The sequence below is a fragment of the Dermacentor albipictus genome, chromosome 1, assembly GCF_038994185.2.
Source record: "Dermacentor albipictus isolate Rhodes 1998 colony chromosome 1, USDA_Dalb.pri_finalv2, whole genome shotgun sequence".
NCBI lineage: Eukaryota > Metazoa > Arthropoda > Arachnida > Ixodida > Ixodidae > Dermacentor > Dermacentor albipictus.
The window spans coordinates 434,735,870-434,758,613 of record NC_091821.1 but is presented as its reverse complement, the minus strand read 5'-3'; the positions used below and the strand labels follow the sequence as shown (position 1 = coordinate 434,758,613).

Here is a 22,744-nt window from a genome sequence, read left to right as displayed (position 1 = left end):
AGTGCTGCAGCAAAATATCTGGATCAAATCCCAGTGGTGGCAGCCTTATTTCAATGTAGGCAAAATGCAAAAAGTTCATGAACAGTCGACTCCCGTTAATACGAAGTTCACGGGGACCGCAAAAAACTTTGAATTAAATGATCTTCCAATTAAGCACAAAACACAAAAAACACCACTTTATTTGTGGCGAAATCTAGTATTTTCTCTAAGAAAAATAGTCGGTCATCTTGCTTTGCTTCTTCCTGCTGAATCTCGCTGCTGAAAGCAAGTTCTGCAGGCTGTAGATGCGGCGGCACGCTTCTTCCGCGTAACCTTCAGCGGCAAAGAAACGCTCCGCGAGAGCAAGGCCCGCAGCTACACCGGCAGCCTTAGGTTGCAGCTTGCCTTCAACGTCGTTCTCAAATGCATCCATTATTGTGCGCTTGTTCTTGATGTAGTTTGAGAACGTGTTCGGCTTGATCCCGTACTTCCGCGCTATGTCTTGTTTGGCGGCACCTCCCTTCTCAACTTCCTTCAAAACCTCGACTTTCGTGGCCAGGTCGAGCGTGCGATAAGAGCCACGGTTTGCCATGGCTTTAAACTGCGCGACTAAGTACAGTCAATTCCGAATTACCCGTGGAACAACCTAGCCTACGAGCTTCCCGCACAAAGGCGCTCGACCAACACACGCCTCGCCATACGCTGCGCACGCTGCAAGACTAATCTCGCACAATCTCGCCACTGCCAGTATGCAGCGCTGCTTGCACCTATGGCACCCGCGTGGCCTCCGTGATCAGCTTCGGCCACGTGTGGCCTCCGGCGGGAACCACTTCGCCCTCCGTCGGAGTTGATCGCAGAGGCCACGGCAGCCGTAGCAATGAATAATCGCGCCGCTCCAAGAAAGATGGCGTTGCGGGCGGCTGCGGTGGCGATGACACCAATGCGAAGCACGGAACTGTTGCAACACTTGAAAAATTGCACATTCTACCAAAGAATGACAGTCACCTCGAGGATCCCGGCTGGAAATTAACTTCCAATTAAACAATATTACTGGATGAGGACTTCTAGTTATTGAGCGATTTCTTCTATAGGATTACATGCAGAACTGACGGGACCAGCACTTCACTTCGAATTATCGGGAGTCGACTGTACTTGTTTTGTGCACGCCTGGTGGCCAAAATTAATCCAGAATCATGTTGTGGTTCTGGCGCATAAAATCTCAAATTCAAATTTACAAAATATATTTTGCACATTCACACAATTGTGCATCAGCGCAGGTCACACCTAGACCTATAGTAGCCCAGCACTGTAGGCAGTCTGTTGCTGGCTTGTGCCTTTTGGCAAACTTGCTTGACACAGCATTTCTATTCGTGTGATCCTTATCGGACATGTGAGAAAGCTCTGATGAGCTGTTTCAAGGTTTCGGCGCATCGTTCGCGCATGCCACAGGTGGAGCACTCCAGCACCAGCTTCTCATTTTCCCGGGGTAGCAGTAGGGGCCGTAGCAGAGACCGGGCCTCTTCTCCTGGAGCAGTATCTTCACTCGTGCCAGGCTTTTCAATTGCTTTGAGCTAAATAAATGTCCTTTAAAAACATATGCAAAAATCTGTAGACAGGAGCCACGGAGCTATCGAAACGGAAGCAAAGCAAGCACGTCGACGTACCTTTAGACACGAAAAAAGAGCCCATGCTCCTTGGTGGGGTCCTTTGAAAGCATCACCGCTTTCTTGCCACACCCGGGACACAGCACAAATCCAAGGAACTCTTGTACGACAAATGAATCCACGATTGCAAATTCAGTTCCGCTGTCGTTGGCGTCCTCTTTCGTGTCAACACCCAGCTGCTGAAACTTTCGCTCCATTGCAGACTGCGATGCCAGGCACGTTTTCCAGCAAACGCTACGCGCTCACTACTTTCTTTGGTCGTGAAGAAAACGGTGTCTACACGATCTGTGCCAACATGCCAGGCGTGGGCGGACGAAGTGTTGACATTAGACATGCCAAGTTGCAGCTCTGAACTCGGTCTGGCAAAATCACCAGGCAGACCAGCAACCGGCATCCAGGAGTATGACATTCTTAGCCGCCTTCCGTCACACATTCCACGGCTGCTTCACATGTAGTAGCCTTGAGACGGCAATCTCCTCCAACCATTCAGTTAGCGAAATTGACACCTTATCAAAGTTGTCATGAAGCGAACGGCTGAACAAGCGTAGACGGCGGCGCGATGAAACTACAGATACACAAATGTAGTGAAACACGCATGCAGGGGTGTGCGTGCTTTGGCCAATTAGCAGCACAGATGCATCCTTCAGAAATGATGCGATACCGGTGGTTTCCCTTCACCAGCGCCGTTTTGAACCAGCGCAAAATGCACACAAAGAAAACAGCTCCAAAACAAGCACAAATGGCGGCCGCTGGCCGCCGTGTTTGCAAATGGCGATGGTGCGAAGTTCGAACATTTTTGGCCAACTTTTGCTAATTTCGCATCCACCCTGGCACCTATAAGCACGATTCTTTATTATTTTCCGTTTAAATTTAGGTTCTAGATTTCACGGAGGGAGTCTTGATTGTTTAAAGGGACACTAAAGGTTACCAGAAAGTCAAGTTAAAGTGGTAGAGCAATGTTCTAGAACGTCTAAGGCGTCAATATAATCGCGAACAGAGCTTTAGTAACCGAGAAATTGAGGTAAATGCATGACACGATTTGAGACCCCCCAGCGACATTCCGGTACTAAACCGATGACGTAAGGTCTCCCCGTAATTTATGTTACTAATACTCAACTACTCGTATTAAAAATATCATTTCATTCGATTATAAAACGGGAAAAAATGCTACTTGTCTACGTCTATTCGATTCTAAGAAAAAATAACATTTTGACGTTGCCCTTCAGTAATATGGGCGTTCGAAAGGTTTCGTTTTCGCTCGACTCTGCGCGCTCGACCCTGCGCCGCGCACGCTTTGGAGTTTCAGTACTTTCGTTATCGCGTCGTGCTGTGAGGGTTCTGCTGGCTCGCGAAACTTTCATTTGGAACAAGCAGCGAGAATGCCACGTCCATGTGATGTCGTGGGAAGCCCTCGTTGCTTTCCCGCTCCGGAGCCGGTGTCGAGGCCACCGTCGTAGTACGCAACGACGCCGGCAGTGCGAGCCCTCAGCAGCAGGTTGCGCTCGTCGGTGCTCAAATCGCTGAAGTTGAGCCCACCATCGCGAGCCAATCTGTCGGTGTCAGGGTCCATTGCGACGAGCGTCGAAGTTAGCGTCATAAAATGAAGTACCAGCTTATGGGCGTATTGCGGTATAGTAGCGGCGCCTGGTGGCGGTGCGGGAAACGACATCTGGGTCATGCCAGCTTGGCTGTGGCGAAGCACGTTTCTAGGCCGAGTTTTGCGTCGATTCGCACTTTTTTATGCCCTGTTGCGAGTGCGAAAAGGCTCACAGACCAAGCCGACCACGCTGCGAGCTCGCCGCAGCCTATAGTTTAACGAAAACGGACTCTCCGTGTGCCGTGGGACGTAATGCGTTCCTCCTTCCGCTAGCCACCATACTCCCGCTTTCGCACTGCTGTCGGCTCTGTCTTGGCTCTGTTTCTGGCCGCGCGTTTGCGTTTTGCGCAGAAAAGCCGTAGCGCCGTCTGCGGACGCCGTTCTACTCACCGATGGCGCAACGTCACTATGAGACCATGATGTCAGATCTCCTCGATCGGAGGGCGGGCGATTTGAACTGCGCTAGAGGTACGCGGACGCTTCAGAACGCATTTTCTCTTAAAATAAGTCTCTCCTTGGCACGAAACAAGCGTTTCGAGGTTTCTGTGATGGTATTTCAACAGTCCACGTTGACTTAATAGTAACCTTTAGTGTCCCTTTAAGGGGGGAGGCTACCCTGGAGACCGAACTTTCTTATTTTTTAAGATATCCAGATGAAACTTTCAGGGTATGTTCACACCACCGAACTATGAGGAACTGCAAAGTTTCATGAAGATATGTTTATTAGTTCCAGAGTTATTGAGGTCTAACTAGGTGATTCATGAATATGCCTGAGGAAGAGCCTGGAGAAATGCCAGGACATCATAGGAAGCTGAAATTCACTGTGATGATCCCTTGATAGATATCCCAGGGGGCTAAAGAGCCCTTTTCTTTAATTTCCCCTCCAAAAAATTTTAAGACAACTTTGAATTTGATGTAGCCAGTAATGACCGCATTCATCAAAAATTAATTGCTTATTATAAATTAACTGCACCAACTTTCAAAAAAAGAAGCCTGTTACCCCCTGGCAAAGTCACTCGGGAACAGAATAAAAAAAAAATGGCATACAAATCTGAAAAGCGGTTCTTGAGATATCGCCTTCCCCAGCACCACTACTAGCAAAAAAATACATTTCGAGAAAACAGGCCTTAAAGTTGAACACGTGTTTTTTTTTTATTAGAAAGCTCCTGCGGAGCTTCTAATTAGCTCTTGCTGCTTCAGGCACACTCAGTGTGTCGAATTTTCGACCGGCGATCGCCGAAAGCACAGTTTCGCCGCTGAAAAGCGTCTACGCAGTCGGCACTCGCTGCGGAAGATAGGAAGTTCGATGCTCGTACAAGACGCATATCGCGCTCCCGTGCACCGAACATCTGCAATGTGTTGGGCTTTGCCGGCATCGGGTGCAGCGAAGAACTAGCGAAAAAAAAAAAAGCTGGGCAAATAATCTAAAATTTAGCGCTAGGCGATGAACAGCTCGAAAGCAGGCGAGCAAGGGACGCGAGCGCGCCATCACAGGGAGGAGCCGCCGCCGCCCGCGCAGCAGCCAATGGCAGGCGCGCTTTAGCCCGCGGGATTTGAGCAGCCGCCGCCGCCCGCGCAGCAGCCAATGGTAGGCGCGCTTTACCCCGCGGGATTTGAACGCGCTGCTCCGGCCAATCAGCGCTCCGCATCACATCGCGGGAAAACGCCAATAGCGCCTCAACCGCGTCGACGATGCCATTTTGCAAGGCGGCAAAATAGAGACAAAGAAACCACGATCAAAACGACACCAAGATGGCGAGGGCAGGCCACATGGTCCGGGAATGGCGCGCGCGCGAAGTTTGACTTCATTTCGGCATCTGCGCGTGTTTTGTGGGCCGCGGTGGCCTCAAAAGTAGCGTTTTTTCTGTACTTTACGGTTGAATTAGGTGCTGATAATTACAGAACGGGTAGTTTATGAGACATACAACCCAAAAATATGGTTTTTAAAAAATCGACTTTTTCGCGATTTTTCGGTTTTCAAGGGCCGCGTCCCCCCTTAACTTAGCAAAAATGCACTTTTCCGAAAATCTACTTTTTGCGATTTTTTTGCCGTTTCAAGACCCAAGTCTCCCCTGGATTTTAAAAAACATGCCAGTTTGTTATTGAAAATATGGTACATAGCTAGCGCCATCTAGAGAAGTCAGTATTCCAGCCGCTAATAGCTGCACCAGTAGCCGACTGAAGTACATGAGTAATGTCGGCATTTTTACCTGTCGTATCAGCATGCGACGTATTATTATAATGGCACCAAACAGGCAATGCCACTATGCTGCCACTTTCAAACGAAAAGTTGTGCTAGCCGCAGAGGCGCACCCTCAAATGTTCTAGCCGAACTGGACTTTGGCATTGATGAGAAAAATGACTGGCGTTGGAGGGGGCAGCAGGAGGCGCTTTTTGTGTGTGCCGGCCACGAGGAGATCACAGCGATGAAGATAAGCACGCGATCATGGGGAGGAGCTGTTCAGAGATCGCGCCGCGTTACGACGAATATGGACAATGCTGCACTATCTACTCATGTATGGGCACGCGTATGCAAGTGTACAAGGGTAGCAGCGATGATGACGTAGAGTGAGCTCGGCATCCTCATATTAACCCTTTGAGGGTCGAATTATTTTGAAGAAAACTTTCCCAGGTGGTCAAATTACTTTATTGCGGATCTTGAATGTACAAGATGTATAAGGTCGGGAATAAATAGTAAAAAAAAAATTAGGAACAGTACTTTGGTGTCGGCATCACTCAGAACTGCAAAATGTTCCAATAGTATTTCAGAGTGTGGTATCTTTGAAACACGAGTCTCCGCACAGCCGCAGAGAGCGAGAATACCTTATGAGCGGCGGTGATAAACGAGCCAAGAGCAGTGCCAATCAAGATAGAAATCAACTTTCACGGCATCTGCAAGAGAGTGCCGACAAAGAGAAAAATGACGTTTCGCGCGCCTTCGTTACGATCACGCGGCGAAACCGAAACCGCAAAAGGGGCGTTGCCGCAGTCTGCGCGACGACGCGCTGAAGCTAGAATATCTCCCTAAGAAGGTAGCACAAATTTCAAACACTTTTTGTAAATCCTAAGAGGTGGCAGCTCCTCCCAGTGAGCGTGCATCGTCATTATGGCGCGAAATTTCAAACGGAGGGTCGAAACCGTACCCGTACGGCAAAGACCTTGCGGGACAGAAAACCGCCGCCGACGGCAAAAACCGTCAAAGGGTTAAATAAATGCTGTTTTCATTTTGTGAACACTCTCCTCACTTTTTTCTTCGGCCTGTATTCGAGACAAGTTTAATTTTTTCTTGCTTCGTACATTTGACAGTCGGCTTAAAATGGGGGCTGCCTACATTCGAGTAGATATGGTGAGTAATGTGAAACAATACCCACTTGGCTCTAGTGACAAGCTGGCAGATTTGGCATGAAAATTTGCAGGGCATCTTCACTTCTCGTCAATATTATTACATTCTGGTAATGCTTGCACCACAAGTCATGCTGTATTGCACAGGAGCTTGTGTAGCTAAATCTTTGAATGGGCAGCTTGATTGAGCAACACTGACGCTTGTTGCAGGTGAGCCTGGAGCTAGTGCGGTACCTGGTTCTGGACGAGGCAGACCGTATGCTGGACATGGGTTTTGAGCCCCAAATCCGGCGCATCGTGCTCGAAGACAACATGCCCCCTGTTGGCCAGCGGCAGACACTCATGTTTTCTGCCACCTTCCCCAAGAAAGTGCAGGTGAGTGTTGCAATGCATGGGACCACCTCGTACTACTATCCTGGGCATTTGGGAAGGTCCAATTGCATAATGTTGCAAAGCGCATATTGTGCCCGCTCTAATGTACAACCTTCAGAATTTATTTTCAGAGGATGTAAATTTAGTATTCACACTTAAAACGTCTAGGCTTTACACCTTCCCAATCAACTCCAAGTAGGCCTAACTGCGGGTAGGTGACGGTGTGCATTTTCTTGCGAGACATCCTGAATCTGACGTTCTCAAAAGCCTCCAGTATTGAGCACTTGTCTCTGAAGAAGTTCAAGAGGTCGTTATGCTTAAAGCTTGTCCCTGTCCCCAGAAAAGTGAGCATGTGCTACAAGTGGCCAGAAATACTTGTGTAGCGCATTGATGCACGCGTGCATCGGCACAGAAAAGTATGTTGCGGTTACACCATATTGTAGACATAATTTGTCCCGAGAGTTTGTCTGTTCTAGACAGTCCGTTAAAAGCCACATTGGTTGCATTGATAATATCTTTAGGCAGACCCATTTGTGTGGATTCATTGTGACAGGCGGGGACTGTATATACAGCTTTATAAGCTCACAAAAGTGCTTCTTTTTCCACCCTACAGCAATGCTGACCTAGAATGGGGCTTCAGTGAAAATAAGCACTTTCTAGGCGGACGGAACTCACTGAGCATGGCTAGCAATAATGGGATGCACCATGTTAAGTGTCCTTCACTGCTATGATGGGGAGGCAACTAACCTGCCTCTCAGCCTTGACCTTTTGAGGAGTGTGAAGCATTCTTGTGCAAAGTACGCACAGAGGATGAGTGCTGAAGAAAGTACAAACAAGCGGATGGCAACAGAGGCGCCTGCCTCAGAGCAACCCTTTCTTGAAGCAGAAAAGAGAGCTTTAGAGTGCCAATCAACAAGGCATTGCTCACTAGTGCTGAAGAAATTATCAGCTCAGGTGCGAAGCAAAAAGACATGAACAATTAAAGTGGCTGTGTGCTTTAAACAAAAGGAAATGCAAGCCTTGAGCAAGCATTTAAGCTTCGGAAACTCGAAAGAAAAATGTTGAAAAGGCAAAGGTTTGATGCCATGTCAATTACGTCTGGACTAGTCGTGTATAAGTTGCCTATTAGCTTAGTCATATGTAGCAGTAATTTGGTCTTGCCTTATATGTACCTGGTGTAGTTGGAAGCTGCCCCAAAACTTGCTCCATATCATGTTTCAGTTGTTCCACCCCTGTAAAAGTTATTTTCGAGCAGCAAAATTATCAAAGCATTTGTGCCGGGACAACATTCTAGCGATTTCTTCATAAATGCTAACTGGCAAGATACCATCCACCAGAATTCAAAGTTTTAAGAATTTATAAAATTATTTTTACTGTTGCAACTTTAAAACCTCAAATAAATGGAATTTCTCGCTGCAAGTACAAGTTCGTTGTGTTGAGGTTTGCCTGTATAGGATTCATGTATGCAAATATTCGAATGTTCACGATTCAATTCGGTAGTATTCGTGTATATGCAAGCACCTAGTAAGCCCAGTATGTAGCGCTGTCCTTCCAAGGCAGCACGGGTGTTTTAGCTGTGAAGCGGTGCTCCGTGGCAGCAGAAAGGAGCGTGTTTGGAAAGTTAGAAGTGTTGTGATTTAGTTTGCCTGCACCTCCATGCCGATTGTACTCGTATTTCTGTAGGAACTCGCACGCAAGTTCCTGGACAACTACATCTTCCTGGCCGTGGGGCGTGTGGGCAGCACATCGGAGAACATCACCCAGAAGGTGGTGTGGGTTGAGGAGCACGACAAGCGGTCCTTCCTGCTGGACCTGCTGAATGCTGCGGGCCTTAGAAATGGAGGCCGTGAGTGGTTTCACTTTGTTGCCTGTCCAGGCTTGTTTCATGTTAAGGGGGGATGAGGTTCTTGAAAATGTTTTTTTTTTTTATTTCTTAACGTATCTTTCTGATAATTGGCATGCAGATATATCTTTGAATGCTGATCCCAAATATATATTCAGATTTTACCGTAAAAACCCGCGTATAGTACGAGGTTTTTTTCCTGTTATTAGCGTCCCAAATTTCCGCCTCGTACTATATGCGGATCCGGACAAAAATTTCAAAGTTCGGCTCGAAGTTTTGGTTTCGTTATTGCTCTGTGGCTACGGCTTGGCTTCGTAATATCTGCATGGCTACGACTTGGCTTTGTTATTGCTGCCTGGCTACGGCTTGCCTTCGCTATTGCAGCGTGGCTACGGCATCATTTCTTTCTTTGTTGAGTGCGGACCTTGGCAGTTCACGTGTTAACCGCGCTTCGCGAAGTGCATCGTTTTTAGTGAAGGAGCACGATGTCGGGGGCACGGAAGCAGTACTCGGCAGCTTTCAAGCGAAATGTGATTTTAGCGGTAGAGGAAATCGGCAACAGTGCGGCCGGGAGGCAGTTTGGCGTCACCGAGGGAAGTATCCGCGGATGGCGACGGCAAAAAGAAGCACTTTTCGAGTGCAGCGGAAAGCAAAGAAGCTTTCGTGGCCCGAAGAATGGGGCATTCCCTGAAATTGAACTCAAACTGACGGAATTCGTCCGAGAACAGCGAGCCGCGCATCTTGCTGTGAGCGTGGAGCTCATGCAGGCAAAAGCCAGGGAGCTTGCGAGAGAAAAAGGCCTAACGAGCTCCACCTTCAAAGCAAGCAAGCATTGGGTTTATCGGTATATGTGCCGTGCAGGATTTTCATTGCGCCGGAGAACTTCAATTTCACAAAAGCTGCCGGAATCGTTTGAAGAGTTACTGGTGGCTTTCCAGCGCCGCGTTATTTCGTTGCGCAAGTTGAAGAACTTTCAGCTAGGGCAAATCGGCAATGCTGACCAAACACCAGTTTATCTGGACATGCCATCGCCCCTCACCGTGCACGAAAAGGGCTCGAAACAAGTTTGTGTCCGGTCCACTGGGAACGAGAAGACGCGTGTTACCGTCATGTTGTCATGCACGGCAGACGGCCGCAAGCTCCCGCCCTATGTCGTCTTCAAGCGCAAGACAATGCCGAAAGGTGAGCTGCCGAAAAATGTCATCGTTAAATGCCATGAGAAAGGGTGGATGAATGAGAGTCTTGTGCTCGACTGGATAAAGTCCGTTTGGTGTAGGCGGCCCGGTGCACTGTTGTCGTTCCCGTCCATCCTCGTGCTGGACGCGTTTCGTGGCCATTTGGCCGACTCGGTGAAGAAGCTGTTGCGTGATTGTAATACTGAACTCGTCGTTATCCCTGGTGGGATGACGTCTCAGCTGCAGCCTCTAGATGTTTGCGTCAACAAGCCTTTCAAGGATGCGGTGAAGCGGTGCTACGCAGAGTGGATGCGGTCAGGTGAACCTGCAGTGACGCCAACTGGGCGGCTGAAGCGGGCATCGCCAGCCACGCTGTGCAAGTGCATCGTGGACGCATGGGCGAGCATCCCAGAAGACCTTGTGCGTCGCGCTTTCAAGAAGTGCGGGATCTCGAACGCGCTCGATGGCACCGAGGACGAGTACCTCTGGGAGGATATGTCAGACAAGGAATTGTCCGATGAAAGCGCAGCGGAGGACGACAGTGAATGAAGTGCTGAGTCCGATTTCAATATATGTTTTCCCCGAGTTTCTCTCACTCGTATTATACGCGGGTAAACCTTTTTTTTTCCATTTCTCGTCCCAGAAATTTCACCTCGTATTATATTCGGGTTTGTATTATACGCGGGTTTTTACGGTATATATCTCATCTAGAAATGAAGATATTGCAAAATAATTTATCCCACATAGGTCTTTTCTTACGGGCCATTATGATAATTTCTTAATTAAAAAAATTTGTTTTAAAGAATAGCTGTCATTTCCAAGGGCCCACTGCACATCCTAAAGCTTGAGAACAGGTGCTGATCGCTCCGCTGCACGAGGGTCTACAGCATTCCTCCGTGGTCTACAGCGTGCCGAGGGGCGCCAGAATGGAGAGCGGGAAACCAGCTTTCAAACGAGACCAAGATGGCGCCGTTCGGTTCGCGTCGCGCGAAGCTACGGCAGCTTGAAAATGAGCCAAACCTTCGCGCTTGGCGTTCAATTTCGGCTCACCGACGTTTCTTAATTGCCGTTTTTTTTTTTTTTGTACTTCGAGTAGAAATTGGGCCACAATATTTTGTAGAGCCAAAGCTGGGACATTAAGGGGGGACGCGGGGATCAGATCGCGAAAATCGCAAAAAAGATCGATTTGTGGCAACGACTCGTTTCGGTATCTGCAATGCCTAATCTACATTGTATCAATATGGTTTGACTGAAAACGCACTAAAAGTGTCTGAAAAAATTAATTTATCAGTGCGTAGGGCGAGAAAACAGCTTTAAATCGCGTAAAATCACCGCAGTTCGCGGAGCCCTAACTCGTCTTTCCCGCCACCGAACGCCGCCATCTTAGTATCGTTCGAAAGCTCGAAGTTTCGCCATTCCGTTTCTGAATTCTTTGGTTGTCGCCATCTTGTAACAAACACACAAACACAGAGGAAGCGCGGGTCTGCTAGAGGCGGTCACACGGGCCCTGCGATGAAAGCGGGCCTCCGATTGGTTGCCGTACTGAAAGGCGTCTCGCCATTGGTTGCTGCTGCAGCAGCGTGCAAGCTGGCAACCACAGCGGACCGCAGTTGTCTGCTTTGAAAACCACGCCGGCGTCTTTCTTCGTTTGACACTCGCAGAATTCAGATTTATGAAAGCTCCCAGGTCAGTGATGGATCGTCGCTTGTTCGAAAAGAACTTTTAAATGAAGCATGCCTTCGGAAAATGGAAGCGCAAGCCTCCTACGGCGAGGAAAAGACGACGGCCAGCGGGAGAAGTGGAGAACCCGACTGAACACGCGGATAACGTGCAGCATTATCTCGCACCGTGCGATTCCAGCAGCGAAGCCGACAATCGCCATGTGACATCGACACTGATAACCAAGCTACCGGAAGACGTGCCAACGGAGGCTCTCGCACCTGTACCTACGGCCGCGCGAGTCAGCAACCGAGATCGTGTTGTTAGAGGCGACGCGGGTCGAAGGTCTTCATCGCCGGCAGAGACGGTGTGCGTTTCCGATGCATTCTGGACAGGGGCACGCAGCCTGTGAGTGAGCCCCAACCGTCAACGAGCTGCATTCTGCATGGTGACTCAAGGCTCACCAGACGAATCGTCGCACGATTCAGACACGCCTCGAGCTGCGTTTTGTGTCAGCGGTGACTGCAGAAGCGCAGGCATGCAGCGTTCGCGACTCCCTTCACGCAGTGTCTGCGACTGAGCGGAAGCAGTAATGCCAAGAACAAATTTCGGCCCCTTGTGACTGAGTTCATTATTATGCCTGTTTCCGCGATAAACTCTTGATCGCTAAAACTCTGTGCCCAAGATGCCAACAGCGTTCTGTGGGTGTACACTGCGATACCAGGCTCGGTCTGGCAGTGAAAATGGTGGTCATGCACTGCTCCAGACGGCGCAAGAAAAGGACAAAGAACGCCTGAAGAAGGCATCCAAAGCCCACCAAACGATGAGGCAAAGGTGTAAGATGATGCCTGACAGCAATGATTCAAAATATTACAGCCCTGGTGCTTTTTAATAAATTCGCAGTGCTCCTAAAACTATGCAGGCAGTTTTCTAAATTGCATTTCTTTTTTAGTCAATCGCCTCGCTCGTGGAAAGCGTAGCACAACAATGGCTGGACCGATTTTTGGCCCAGCTCGTTTTGCTGTGATCCACAAGCTGTGCTGTACTTAAAGACAGTCTTGAAATGTTTCTTTATCTTTCCATTATTTATTTCACAATTACTGCATGGCTCCATGCAGTGAAGCACAGTCATGTGCATGTTGAGCAAAAAATTATTAGCGCACTAAAAAAAAAAATCAAACACTGTCTTGATATAGATTAGACATCTGGGCAAACATGCAAAGTATTCCCAGCTTCCTATCATGTTTTGTTACTGTGCCAGGCTTTCCACAAGCAAGGAACTTATGAATTCTTATAAAACAAACTAATTAAGATATCCTAATGAAACTTTAGATTTGTCTCATTATTGCAATGTGCAGTGTGTGTGCCAAATTTCAGCCCTTTCTGTCAAGAAACAAAAAAGTTAATTCTGATCCCCTCCTCCCCCCTTAAAGACTTCAAAAACGCATTTTTTGAATATAGGCATTTTTGACCATTTTTAGCGATTTCAAGACCTGCGTCCCCCCTTAAAGACAGTCTTGAAATGTTAATCTTTCCATTATTTATTTCACAATGACTACATGGCTCTATGCAGTGAAGCAGTCATGTGCATGTTATGTTGAGCAAAAAATTATTAGCACACTAAAAAAAAAAAATTGAACACCGTCTTAGTGTAGATTAAAAATTTGGGCAAACATGCAATTTCCAGCTCCCTATGGTGTTTCATTACTGTTCCAGGCTTTCCACAAGCAAGGAACTTATATATTCTTATAAAACAAAAACAAATGAAGATGTCTTTATCAAAAATTTAGATTTGTCTCTTTATTGGAATGTGCAGTGTGTGTGTGCCAAATATCAGCCATATCTGTCAAGAAACAGAAAAGTTAGTTGTGATCCCCTCTTCCTCCCTGAAAGTTCATAATTTGCACACCTAGTTCTGAAATGCATGGTAGCTCTTCGTGTAGACTGTAATGTGAACAACCTGGTGTAACAGTTGTCCTAGTCATTTGATCAGATAACTGCCAGCACGACTATCCAGTGATGCCATTATATGCATGCACAGCACACTCGCAACATGCAGGTGATGTTGGTTGGGAGTTAAGTAGCTCTCCTAAAGCAACACAGGTTTAGGAGTAGTCACATTTTGGGGGCCGTTTGTCTTCTAGATGCGACGGCATCGGACTCGCTGACACTGAGCTTTGTGGAGACAAAGAAAGGTGCGGATTCGCTGGAGCACTTCCTGCTCAAGGAGGGCTACCCAGTGACCAGCATTCACGGGGACCGGACCCAGCGGGAGCGTGAGGAGGCCCTTTGGTCCTTCCGTACAGGGCGCACCCCGATCCTGGTGGCCACAGCTGTGAGTATCGACACCTCTTCTTGCGCACTCTATGGTTGCACAAATGTTGCTGCATTGGCCTGGAATTAAATGTAGGAGAGTTCGGCATGTTGTCCCTAGAGGTGTAACAGGAGTACCAACTCCCCTCCTCTATTGTCTGTGTATCCTTATGCGTCTTGTAATTTAGTGTGCAGTATCCCTCAATGCCGTGTGCTCAGCCACAAGGTGTCTTGACCAGCGCTGTCTTCGTAACCTTGCTAGCTTTGTACCTTCGTGCATCAGCATCCTTGGTAACATGGAGTGCATGTGTGAATCATTTGTTGCGGCTGTTTTGCAATTAAAGGAGTAGCTTGGCTATGGCAAATTGCTGGGTTATACCGTAAAAACCGGAATATAGGTCGAACTTTTTTTCAAAAAACCATCGCGAAAAGTCGACCCTCGACTTATGTACCGGACATTGGCGGAAAAACTACGGAAGTCTTGCAACAATGGGCGGATGAAGTGAACAGCCGCCATCGCCATCAGCAGCAGCGCAGCGTCTATGGCGGTGTGGCGACGTTGTGGCACCGGCATTTTGCGTTTCCATTGTCGCAAAGTTACATTAATTAAAGGCTGCATTTTCATTTTGTTTCAAAATGAGCGGAAGCCGACGTCAATTCACCGTCGCCTTGAAGAAAAAGGCGATTGAGTACGTGGAAGCCCACGGCAACCTGGCGGCACAGCGCGAACTTGAAGTATCCGAAAAGAGCATTCGGTAGTGGCGGAGGCAAAAGCAACGTATTACAACTTGCAGCAACCAAAAGGAAAAGTAATTTCGTGCCGGATCGCAGCGGACTGCAGAACTGGAAGGCAAGGTAGCGGAGTCCGTCCGAGAGCTGCGTGTAAGATTGCTGCCTGTGACTGCCGAATGCATCCGTTTGAAAGCGGTAGAGATCGCACACGCCTATGGATTGGGCAGCGAGAAGCACTCGTCATCCGACTCTGATCAAAGGCGTTGCTCTGATTCAGAGTAGTGCTTGCGCACTTCATGCCCTTCTGTGTACTGTACACCCGACGAATTTTTAACAGTATCGCACAGCCATCGACCCGCGTGTTTGTCAGCACCTTGTCATCACGGCACGGAGCGGCGAAATAGCGAAAGTAAGGGCATGTGTACATATGCGCGTATCTCATTTGTTTCGCTGCTCAGCGCCGTTAATAAGGTGCTGACAAGCACGCTGGTCGATGGTCGCGCGATATCGCTAAAAACTTGGCCAGGTGCACATGCGAGCAGCATTTAAATAAATACTGTCACCATTGTGCAACCCCCTGAGTCGCATTTGTTTCGCGGTAAGGGTGTCCTGTCTTTCGGTACTTTTGCCATTGAAAAATATATATATGTATTTTTTTTCATTTTGAGAATTCGTTAGTTGGGGGATTGACCTATATTCCGGTCCGACCTATAGTCCGGTTTTTACGGTAACTTGCGCTCCTTCGCTGGTTGTGGTAGTTTTTGGCAATATTCGGGTCTCTTATTATGCAGTTGTGCATGTGATTTTCTTGTCGCAAACTCCTCACGTACCTGCCATGGTAGCCCAGTGGCTATGACATTGCACTGCCAAGCTTGCAGTCACGAGTGCTCTCTCATATGTGGTGGCCACGTTTATAAGAGGAGCAGAATGCAAAAAATCTCATGTACCATGCAACCCCAGGTGTTTATATCATATTTTTACTCGTATCTAATGTGCACTTTTTTCCTGATAAAACGGGTCCAGAAATTGCCTGTGCATTAGAATCGAGTACGACCCTAAATCATCGTTATCATATCACCGTCGGCATTCCAAGATGCCTGCCTCGTATGCGCTGTGGTACGTGGGCTTTGGTTAGTGCACCGTCCGTCTTACTTTTTCCTGTGTTTGATCTATCAGCTTGGAAGTGCCGACTATGAACACACAGTGTTCATCACGATGCCGCAATTAAAAGGAAAGTGATCGTGCGTGTGGAGATAGGCAGGAAACGGGCTGCATCATGGGTGAAACTTGCGTGCGGGTCCGACGCAAACTGGAGAGACGTTCTACTCCGGTGGCTTCCGTGTGGGCACGGCCATGCAGCCGCTACACTCTTAAACAGTTGTACACCCTTTGGGGTGTATATTTGCCACACAACAATTGTCATCTGTCTTGCTTGCGTTTGCTTTCTTGAAAATCCATACGCTACTTTCCTGTCGAGAATGCTCTGCCATGCTGATACAGCCGAACCCAGCTATATCAAGCTCGCAAAAAAACGCCTATTAGTTCGATATAGAGCATAATTCGATATAGGCCTGCTAAAGAATTGGGCGTCATAAAAGCACTCTATCAATAAAACTAGCTTAGTTTTGCATGAAATAGTCCTGTATTTTCTTCTGCCTGCCACGCACGCACTTCTCCACATTGTCTAAAGAGTCGGAGCTGGTGAGGCCACAGCCTTCCACATTCGCACAGAAGCACCGGAGGATGTGGGCAAAGGATCGTTGTTACTTTTTTTGCCCACTTCACTTGTGCTCGGTATGATGTGTGCAATGTAGTCTTCGTTTTCGGGCTCTCCCGTGGTCGCGACAGCATCGGCACTCACAAACTCGTCGACCATTGGTGCGCCCACGAATTCCGGAAATTCTGACAGCTCGCTCCAAACTTTGGCAACACTGGAGCGGCTTCGTCGCACTCATCAGAATTTAGTCATCACTGGGCCAGCAGAAGCTGGTACGTCTGAAGCAATTTCGGATGAACCACTTGTACATGGCCCTGCAGACGCGTCGGCCACGGGCATCGGGTCGCGAGTTAGTCCGCTTTAGCCCTAATCTCCCCCTTATTCTTCAAGACCGTGCTGAGAGTGCTCCTCGGAATCTTGCATGCTGCGGGGACATCCCACTTCTCACCGGGTTCGACCCGATTTACGATTTCAAGCTTCACGGTGAACAGCAAATTCTTCCGCTTCATCACGGCAACACTGCGAGAGAAAGCCCACAAGGTGCAAACAAAATGAACCAGAAAAGCAGCGGAACACCTTGCACTTCTGCAGAAATTGGCACGACGAAAGCACAAGAGCCTCTGATTGGCTGTGAGCAAGCACTGTAGGCGAGCCAGGATCATTTTTTGCAGGGGGGTGTCGACGGCTCGCCCAACGCAATGCGGTCACTGTAGGGAGAGTGGTTGGATGGTGCCGTGACGGAAAGCCAACTTCTGGTGGCACTCTTGTGCTGCTTGGCGTTCAATATACTGGTAGTCGCTGCTATTTTTGTTCGATGTAAGCATAAGTTTTTGCTATGTATATAGCAAAAGCATAAGCGATGTAAGCATAAGTTTTTGCTATGTAATTATAGTGTTCAGAAATTGGTCAATATACAGAATAATTATATAAACGGGTTCGATATAGTATGGTTCGATTGTAATGCACATGCCGTTCGTGCTTAATTGTTTAATTATTGTTTAGTTATTGTTTAATTATGTGAACGGTGTAATTGTGCTTTTGAAAGTGATCTCCATTAGACAGTCTACGCATCTAGACACCTCGCAATGTTCACGTCGCTTAGTTCCTGTTGAAGCTAGAGTCTGCATAAAGGTCAATTCGCTCGCTCCTGCTACCGCACTTTCTCACTCCAGTGTTCTGATAAAAAGGTTTCCGGGGTCACTGAGTGAGACGAGTTCGTGTTTGCTTGTGCGTGTGTGGCACCACGCTAAACTCTTTCGTTACCACGGCTATTCAAATGGATCACCGGTTAATAATGCTTTAGATCACCTATTTCAACATGTTGAAGCTGTTTTTTATCCACTTAAGGCCATCCAGTAGTTAGTACAGGCAGTGAACTTTTAGGATCAGTTTAAATAATCACGCTCCGGCAACGTTGTGATTTTTGAGCTTTTTACGTACTAATGTGCATATGTTGTAGCGAAAAGAGGCATGGCTGTCACCTCCTGCTGCGCTCAAGCAAAAAAGTATGCCACTCACGATTACACTGCACTAGTATCAAAAGTTCATAATCAAACGACTCCAAACAAGTCAAGAATTAAATTATATTGCCTGCTTTGCCATCCATCACTACTGAGCGGTGATAATTAACCGAAAATGGCGCCAGCTGTTCACTAGTGAGCTTTGGTTTGGGTCGGAGTCGTTTCATTCCGGCAAAGTGTATTTCTGAAGGTCCACCGCATGTTAACATGTGGACCTGGCATTTTCAACCAGTTTCCAAAAGGTTCGATTTTGCTTCTGTTGTAAAATCCTGGCAAGGGGTGCGGCCGGTGTCACTGTGCTGTCATTGAAAGTCGCACCCATGGCTTCATCCCGTGCGGCTGCGTTGCAAGAAAAGCGTCGTGCTCGAAACTATGTTGCACCCGCACTTCAATTTGGTGGTAAGGGCCCGTACATGGTCGCTCCGCACGTCCGTTCCGCCCTCGACCGGCCGCGTGCGGATAGCTCTCTACTGGTGAGCGAGGAGCGGACGCAAGTTTCCCGTCCGGCCGCCTGCTCGTCTCTCATTGGCTGGTCCGAAGCGGATAGTTCGGCTGTCGTCACAGCAAACATGGCGCGTGCTCGAAGCGAAGCGAAGTGGGGACGCAAGGCCTAGGCTACAGCCGCGTCAGAAACAGTCTATTTTTTTCTCCTTTTTGTGATTTTTACTCGAGATATGTGGCACCCACGGAGATAGCCATCTGAAGAAGCAAGCCGGTGTACCCTTCCAGACCTCATCAGTGCGTGCGATCGCCAACAGAAACAGACGGAGCGCAGGAAGTGTGTGTTGTGTTCACAAGAGCGTCGGAAGAAATATTTGAAGCTGTCGACTTCGTGATTTCTTGTGCCATGCTTTGCGTGTGCGTCGCAGACGAGAACTCCATCACATACACGTGCATTCTGAGCAGCACACACGTTCAAGGCGTAGCGAAATAAGTAGCGTCCGATTGGCGCACCCAGCGTACACGTTTGGTTTCTGCTCTGTGTATGCGGATCGTTGCCGCGGAGTGGTGAACGCCAGCCCTTCGCAACTTTCAGAAGTAACGATACGATCAGTAGCGATAAGTTTTTATCGCCTAGTTATCGCTGTCATTCTGCGTGTGCTATACTGCGTATGAGCCGTTTTGCCGGCTGCGATGCGCCGTGGTGACCGCGACCTTCGAGCTGTGCTCTTGCTGTTATGAAGTGCGTTTGCGAGCTACAAATCGTGATATATATGTGCGATGTGTTGCAGCGTTACTGGGTGTAGAAGTGGTCGTACTACGCGATGTTCGTGTGCTCAGAAGTGAGCTGAGCATAAGTGTTGCCGATTGCGTTTTCTTATGTAGTAGCCCGATAGAGAAGCCCTATCACACCGGCCTTTTCTGCTTCGTACATCTATCGTTTGTTTCAAAAGTTGTTACTGCACGGTTAAAGATGCTTCTATCGGTGGGGGGGAAATTAGGGAACATTATAATTGCATACGTCAAGACGTTCAGCGCTGTCGTGAAATGTGGACGCGCCTGAGAGCACTAATGTCATGAATGCAATTAAAAATTCCCAAGACAGTGTTAAGAGAACGGTTAAAAAAGAAAACATATGAGAAGGTAAGCACAGCAGCTTGTGAACCCGCTCCTATAGTACCTCGACCCGCGTCTGCTTGTAAATGTATGTTTTCTTGCGTTTGTCAATTTTTTTTCTATTTCCCACATTTCTTTACGTTGGAGTTTTTCTTAGTTCTCGCATTTATGTGTGAATACGCGCCTGCTTCCATGCGTGCTTGCGCTTACCATTATTTCTGTCCTTTTATATTACATTAGCATTTGCTTTTGCTAGTTTTCTTTCAGCGAAGTCATTACACATTTTCATTAACCAATCTCATTCAAAGCACTAACTCATGTACACGGCAGGGCTGGCCTCTTCCATCTCATTAAAACCTTTCTCACTGGTCTACCTCGTCTTCTCAATCTGCCTACTCGCTGTGTTTTCTGTCCTTGCTTCTTGTGTTGTTGCTGCAATGTGATTAACCAACTTGCTCAAAACAGATTTTGATCGCCTATGAAAACAGAAAGGTTTAGACATAGATTTTCTTAAAAGCGTCATTGGGGTTGCACAGCAACTTAGCCTCTTACCTCTGTTCATGCTTATGCATCAATGCATGTGGCAGCTCGCCAGAAGTGCACATGAAAGGGTGCCATATTGTGAAACTACACCTTGCTATGCTGTTGCATTGTTCATGCAATCAGTCTTAGTAAACGGATGGTTTCGCTGCCCATCACATATGATGGCAAAAAAGCTCAACACGAATAACATTGTGCAGTGGGGTGTCATTTCCTGTCTGATGCTTTTGTCGTTGCAAATACATTTTTCAGTAAATGGAGCCCAGCAAAGCAGTGCACTGATAGCTTTTGCAACTTTCACCATTTATTACTTCACAAATGTCATTGTTTGAACCTGGCCGTCGATCACTATGCCGATGGCTTGTGAATTAAATAATTGCCTCAATAAAACACATTCAACTTCACTCAGAATTTTTTAGTACAAACAATGCTAGCAAAGCTATTCAGGGTGAATAATTGTGCTTACATTGGTGTTACTTGCCGTGAGATAAACAAATACAACAATGGCTGCGACATGACTGTGATTTGACGTGCAGACTGCTAATGGTGCATTTCAAGCGTGCCCTCGACTACTGCTATTAATAGTTGCCCGACTGAGTATTTTGGGCCTAACTAAGCTAATGATGTTTGATAATTGTTCTCCTATTCGGATTACTTGCCTGGGCCAGGTAACCAAAATAAACAATGCCACCACATGAATGTGTGTTTGCATTGTAGGGGTTGGAGGACGGGACTTCGGGATGGAAACCACAAACTTGGGAGGAATTTATTCTACATTATTTACAAGAGGGGTGAGCGACAAGTATCAGTCGTACAGACATTACGGGCCGGCAGCAACTCGGACGCTGCGGCCCGCGGCAAGAAGTTCGAGAGAGGTGTAACAGGGAATCAGGGCATGTCCCAGAATGCTCAGGTCTCTCTGGAAGGCTTCTTATAAACCCTTCGAGCACTGCAAGTCACGTCATGTTTGACCAATGGGAGAGTCCACTCCGATGACGCCACTTTCAGCCAATGGTAGGCGCCCGTGTCGTGGTGTCACACCTGGCGGCTTGCTGCGGTCTTGCATCGCAGACTGGCAAGGCACTTCGAACAAAGAGAAGGGGAGGGCTGCACCTGCTTCATTGTCGGATGCCCACCTGCTAATCCCGGCGGCGCACGAACTTGTTGGCATGTAAACTCGTTGCCTTAAACTTGTCTGCTCGGCCGCTTCTCTGGAATGCGCTTCCCTGCTTCTGCATTCCTCAATTAGCTGTGCTGCAATCCGATGTGGTCTGGGGAACTCGAAGTAATCGCAGGAACCAGCTCCATATCTAACAGCTCGTCCTCGCCCCGGTTGTTCTGAATGGCCGGTGAAATCAATTCGCTGGCCATGAGGAACGCTGATAGAAGCTGCAGGGTACTGGGGTCGAGCCACGTTTGACAACCCTCGGGATCCTGGGCCCTGGAGAACAAACGTCAAACAAACAAAACAGCACAGCGCTGCACCACGCGTAAGCGCAGGCTCTTCACCCCTGACTCGCCAGACTATTACTGAGTCAAAATCAACCCTGATCTTTTATTTCCCCAATTTCGACAAAACAGTTCCAACCACCCTTCCAAACCGCTATCCATTTCTCCCCGAATGCCGACAAGACCAGAGCACTATTGTTGTTGCAAAACAAAAGGGTCGTTGATGATGCAAACAACAAATGAAAACAGCCGAACATAACATAAGTGGCCTAACTACACGAACAGCATGTTTCCAATCTATCGCAGTGGCGTACTTATCGCACGTATTGGTGCCACTGAACAATCTGGTCAACCTCACAAGTACGTAATCACAAGCGCACTAGCCTTGTGGTCACTAAACAAAACGCGTACTTGCGTTGTAGGCAAACTTTTCACTTACGCTTACTCACGTTTCTTCCCTGAAAGTCCTACAGGACACGTGACATAAACGGACAATTAAACTTGCGGGACTTACACACTCCGCAGAACTCTTAAAATAATGCGTCTTCTACTAACTCTTTCCACGCACGCTCACTAAAGAAGTCAGAATACGGCTGCCCTCCACACACACTAGCAACCCAGTCATAAAGTCTGCTTCCTTCCGTCCACACAGGACACGCGCTAATGGAACTAAGAACGCTTCTCCGTGCAAATCAGGCACTCACTGAAAATCTACGCGCTTAACCTTGCAAAATTCAAAAACACTTAAAAAGAAAGAAGGTTAAATAACACACGCGCTTTACCATAGGCCTTTCGACGATAACCTTGACCTTCAGGTTACTCACACACACACAAAAAAAAGCCTATCTACTTATTAATGAGCATCTCGCGAGACTACACGTTTACTTAAAACGCATCTTTCAAATCTCGAGCTTTTCAAACGAAAACACAAACAAAGCTCATACCTTTACATATTGAAAGAAAACCTAGTCTCAAATCGCGAAAACTTTCCGATGCTCAAAAATAAAACAAAATAACATTTCACTTCTACGGAAGCTCTCTTGGCTTCCCGTTCCCGATTGCTTACGACTGACTCATACTTTGAGTCGAACCCGTGGTGGGCGTGGTCTGAAAGCTACTCTGGCTGCCGAGAGACAACAAAAGGGCTGATTCACTATCAGCTCCCCCAAGACGTTACGGTCTCCTGCCAATTTGCGTCCTCCCGCCCCGCTTTCAACAGGACCTCGACTGACCGCGTCGCTACTCCCCACCTGGTCTCGTCCTGCCACCTTGCGTTTCTTCGAAC

General features: G+C 47.8%; 1 protein-coding gene across 3 annotated transcripts in view; it reads left to right on the top strand.

Annotated features, from left to right (window-relative positions):
- LOC135908172 (putative ATP-dependent RNA helicase Pl10) overlaps positions 1-22,744 on the top strand; it is a 76,123-nt gene that overhangs the window by 25,548 nt on the left and 27,831 nt on the right. For all 3 annotated transcript variants that reach the window (XR_011511470.1, XM_065439936.2, XM_065439927.2), the window contains exons 9-11: positions 6,793-6,957; positions 8,638-8,800; positions 13,776-13,966. Coding sequence is in view for 2 of the 3 variants with exons in the window: in XM_065439936.2 (XP_065296008.1) it covers positions 6,793-6,957; positions 8,638-8,800; positions 13,776-13,966 (519 nt within the window). In the remaining variant the exon portion in view is untranslated. The remainder of the gene's footprint in view (positions 1-6,792; positions 6,958-8,637; positions 8,801-13,775; positions 13,967-22,744) is intronic.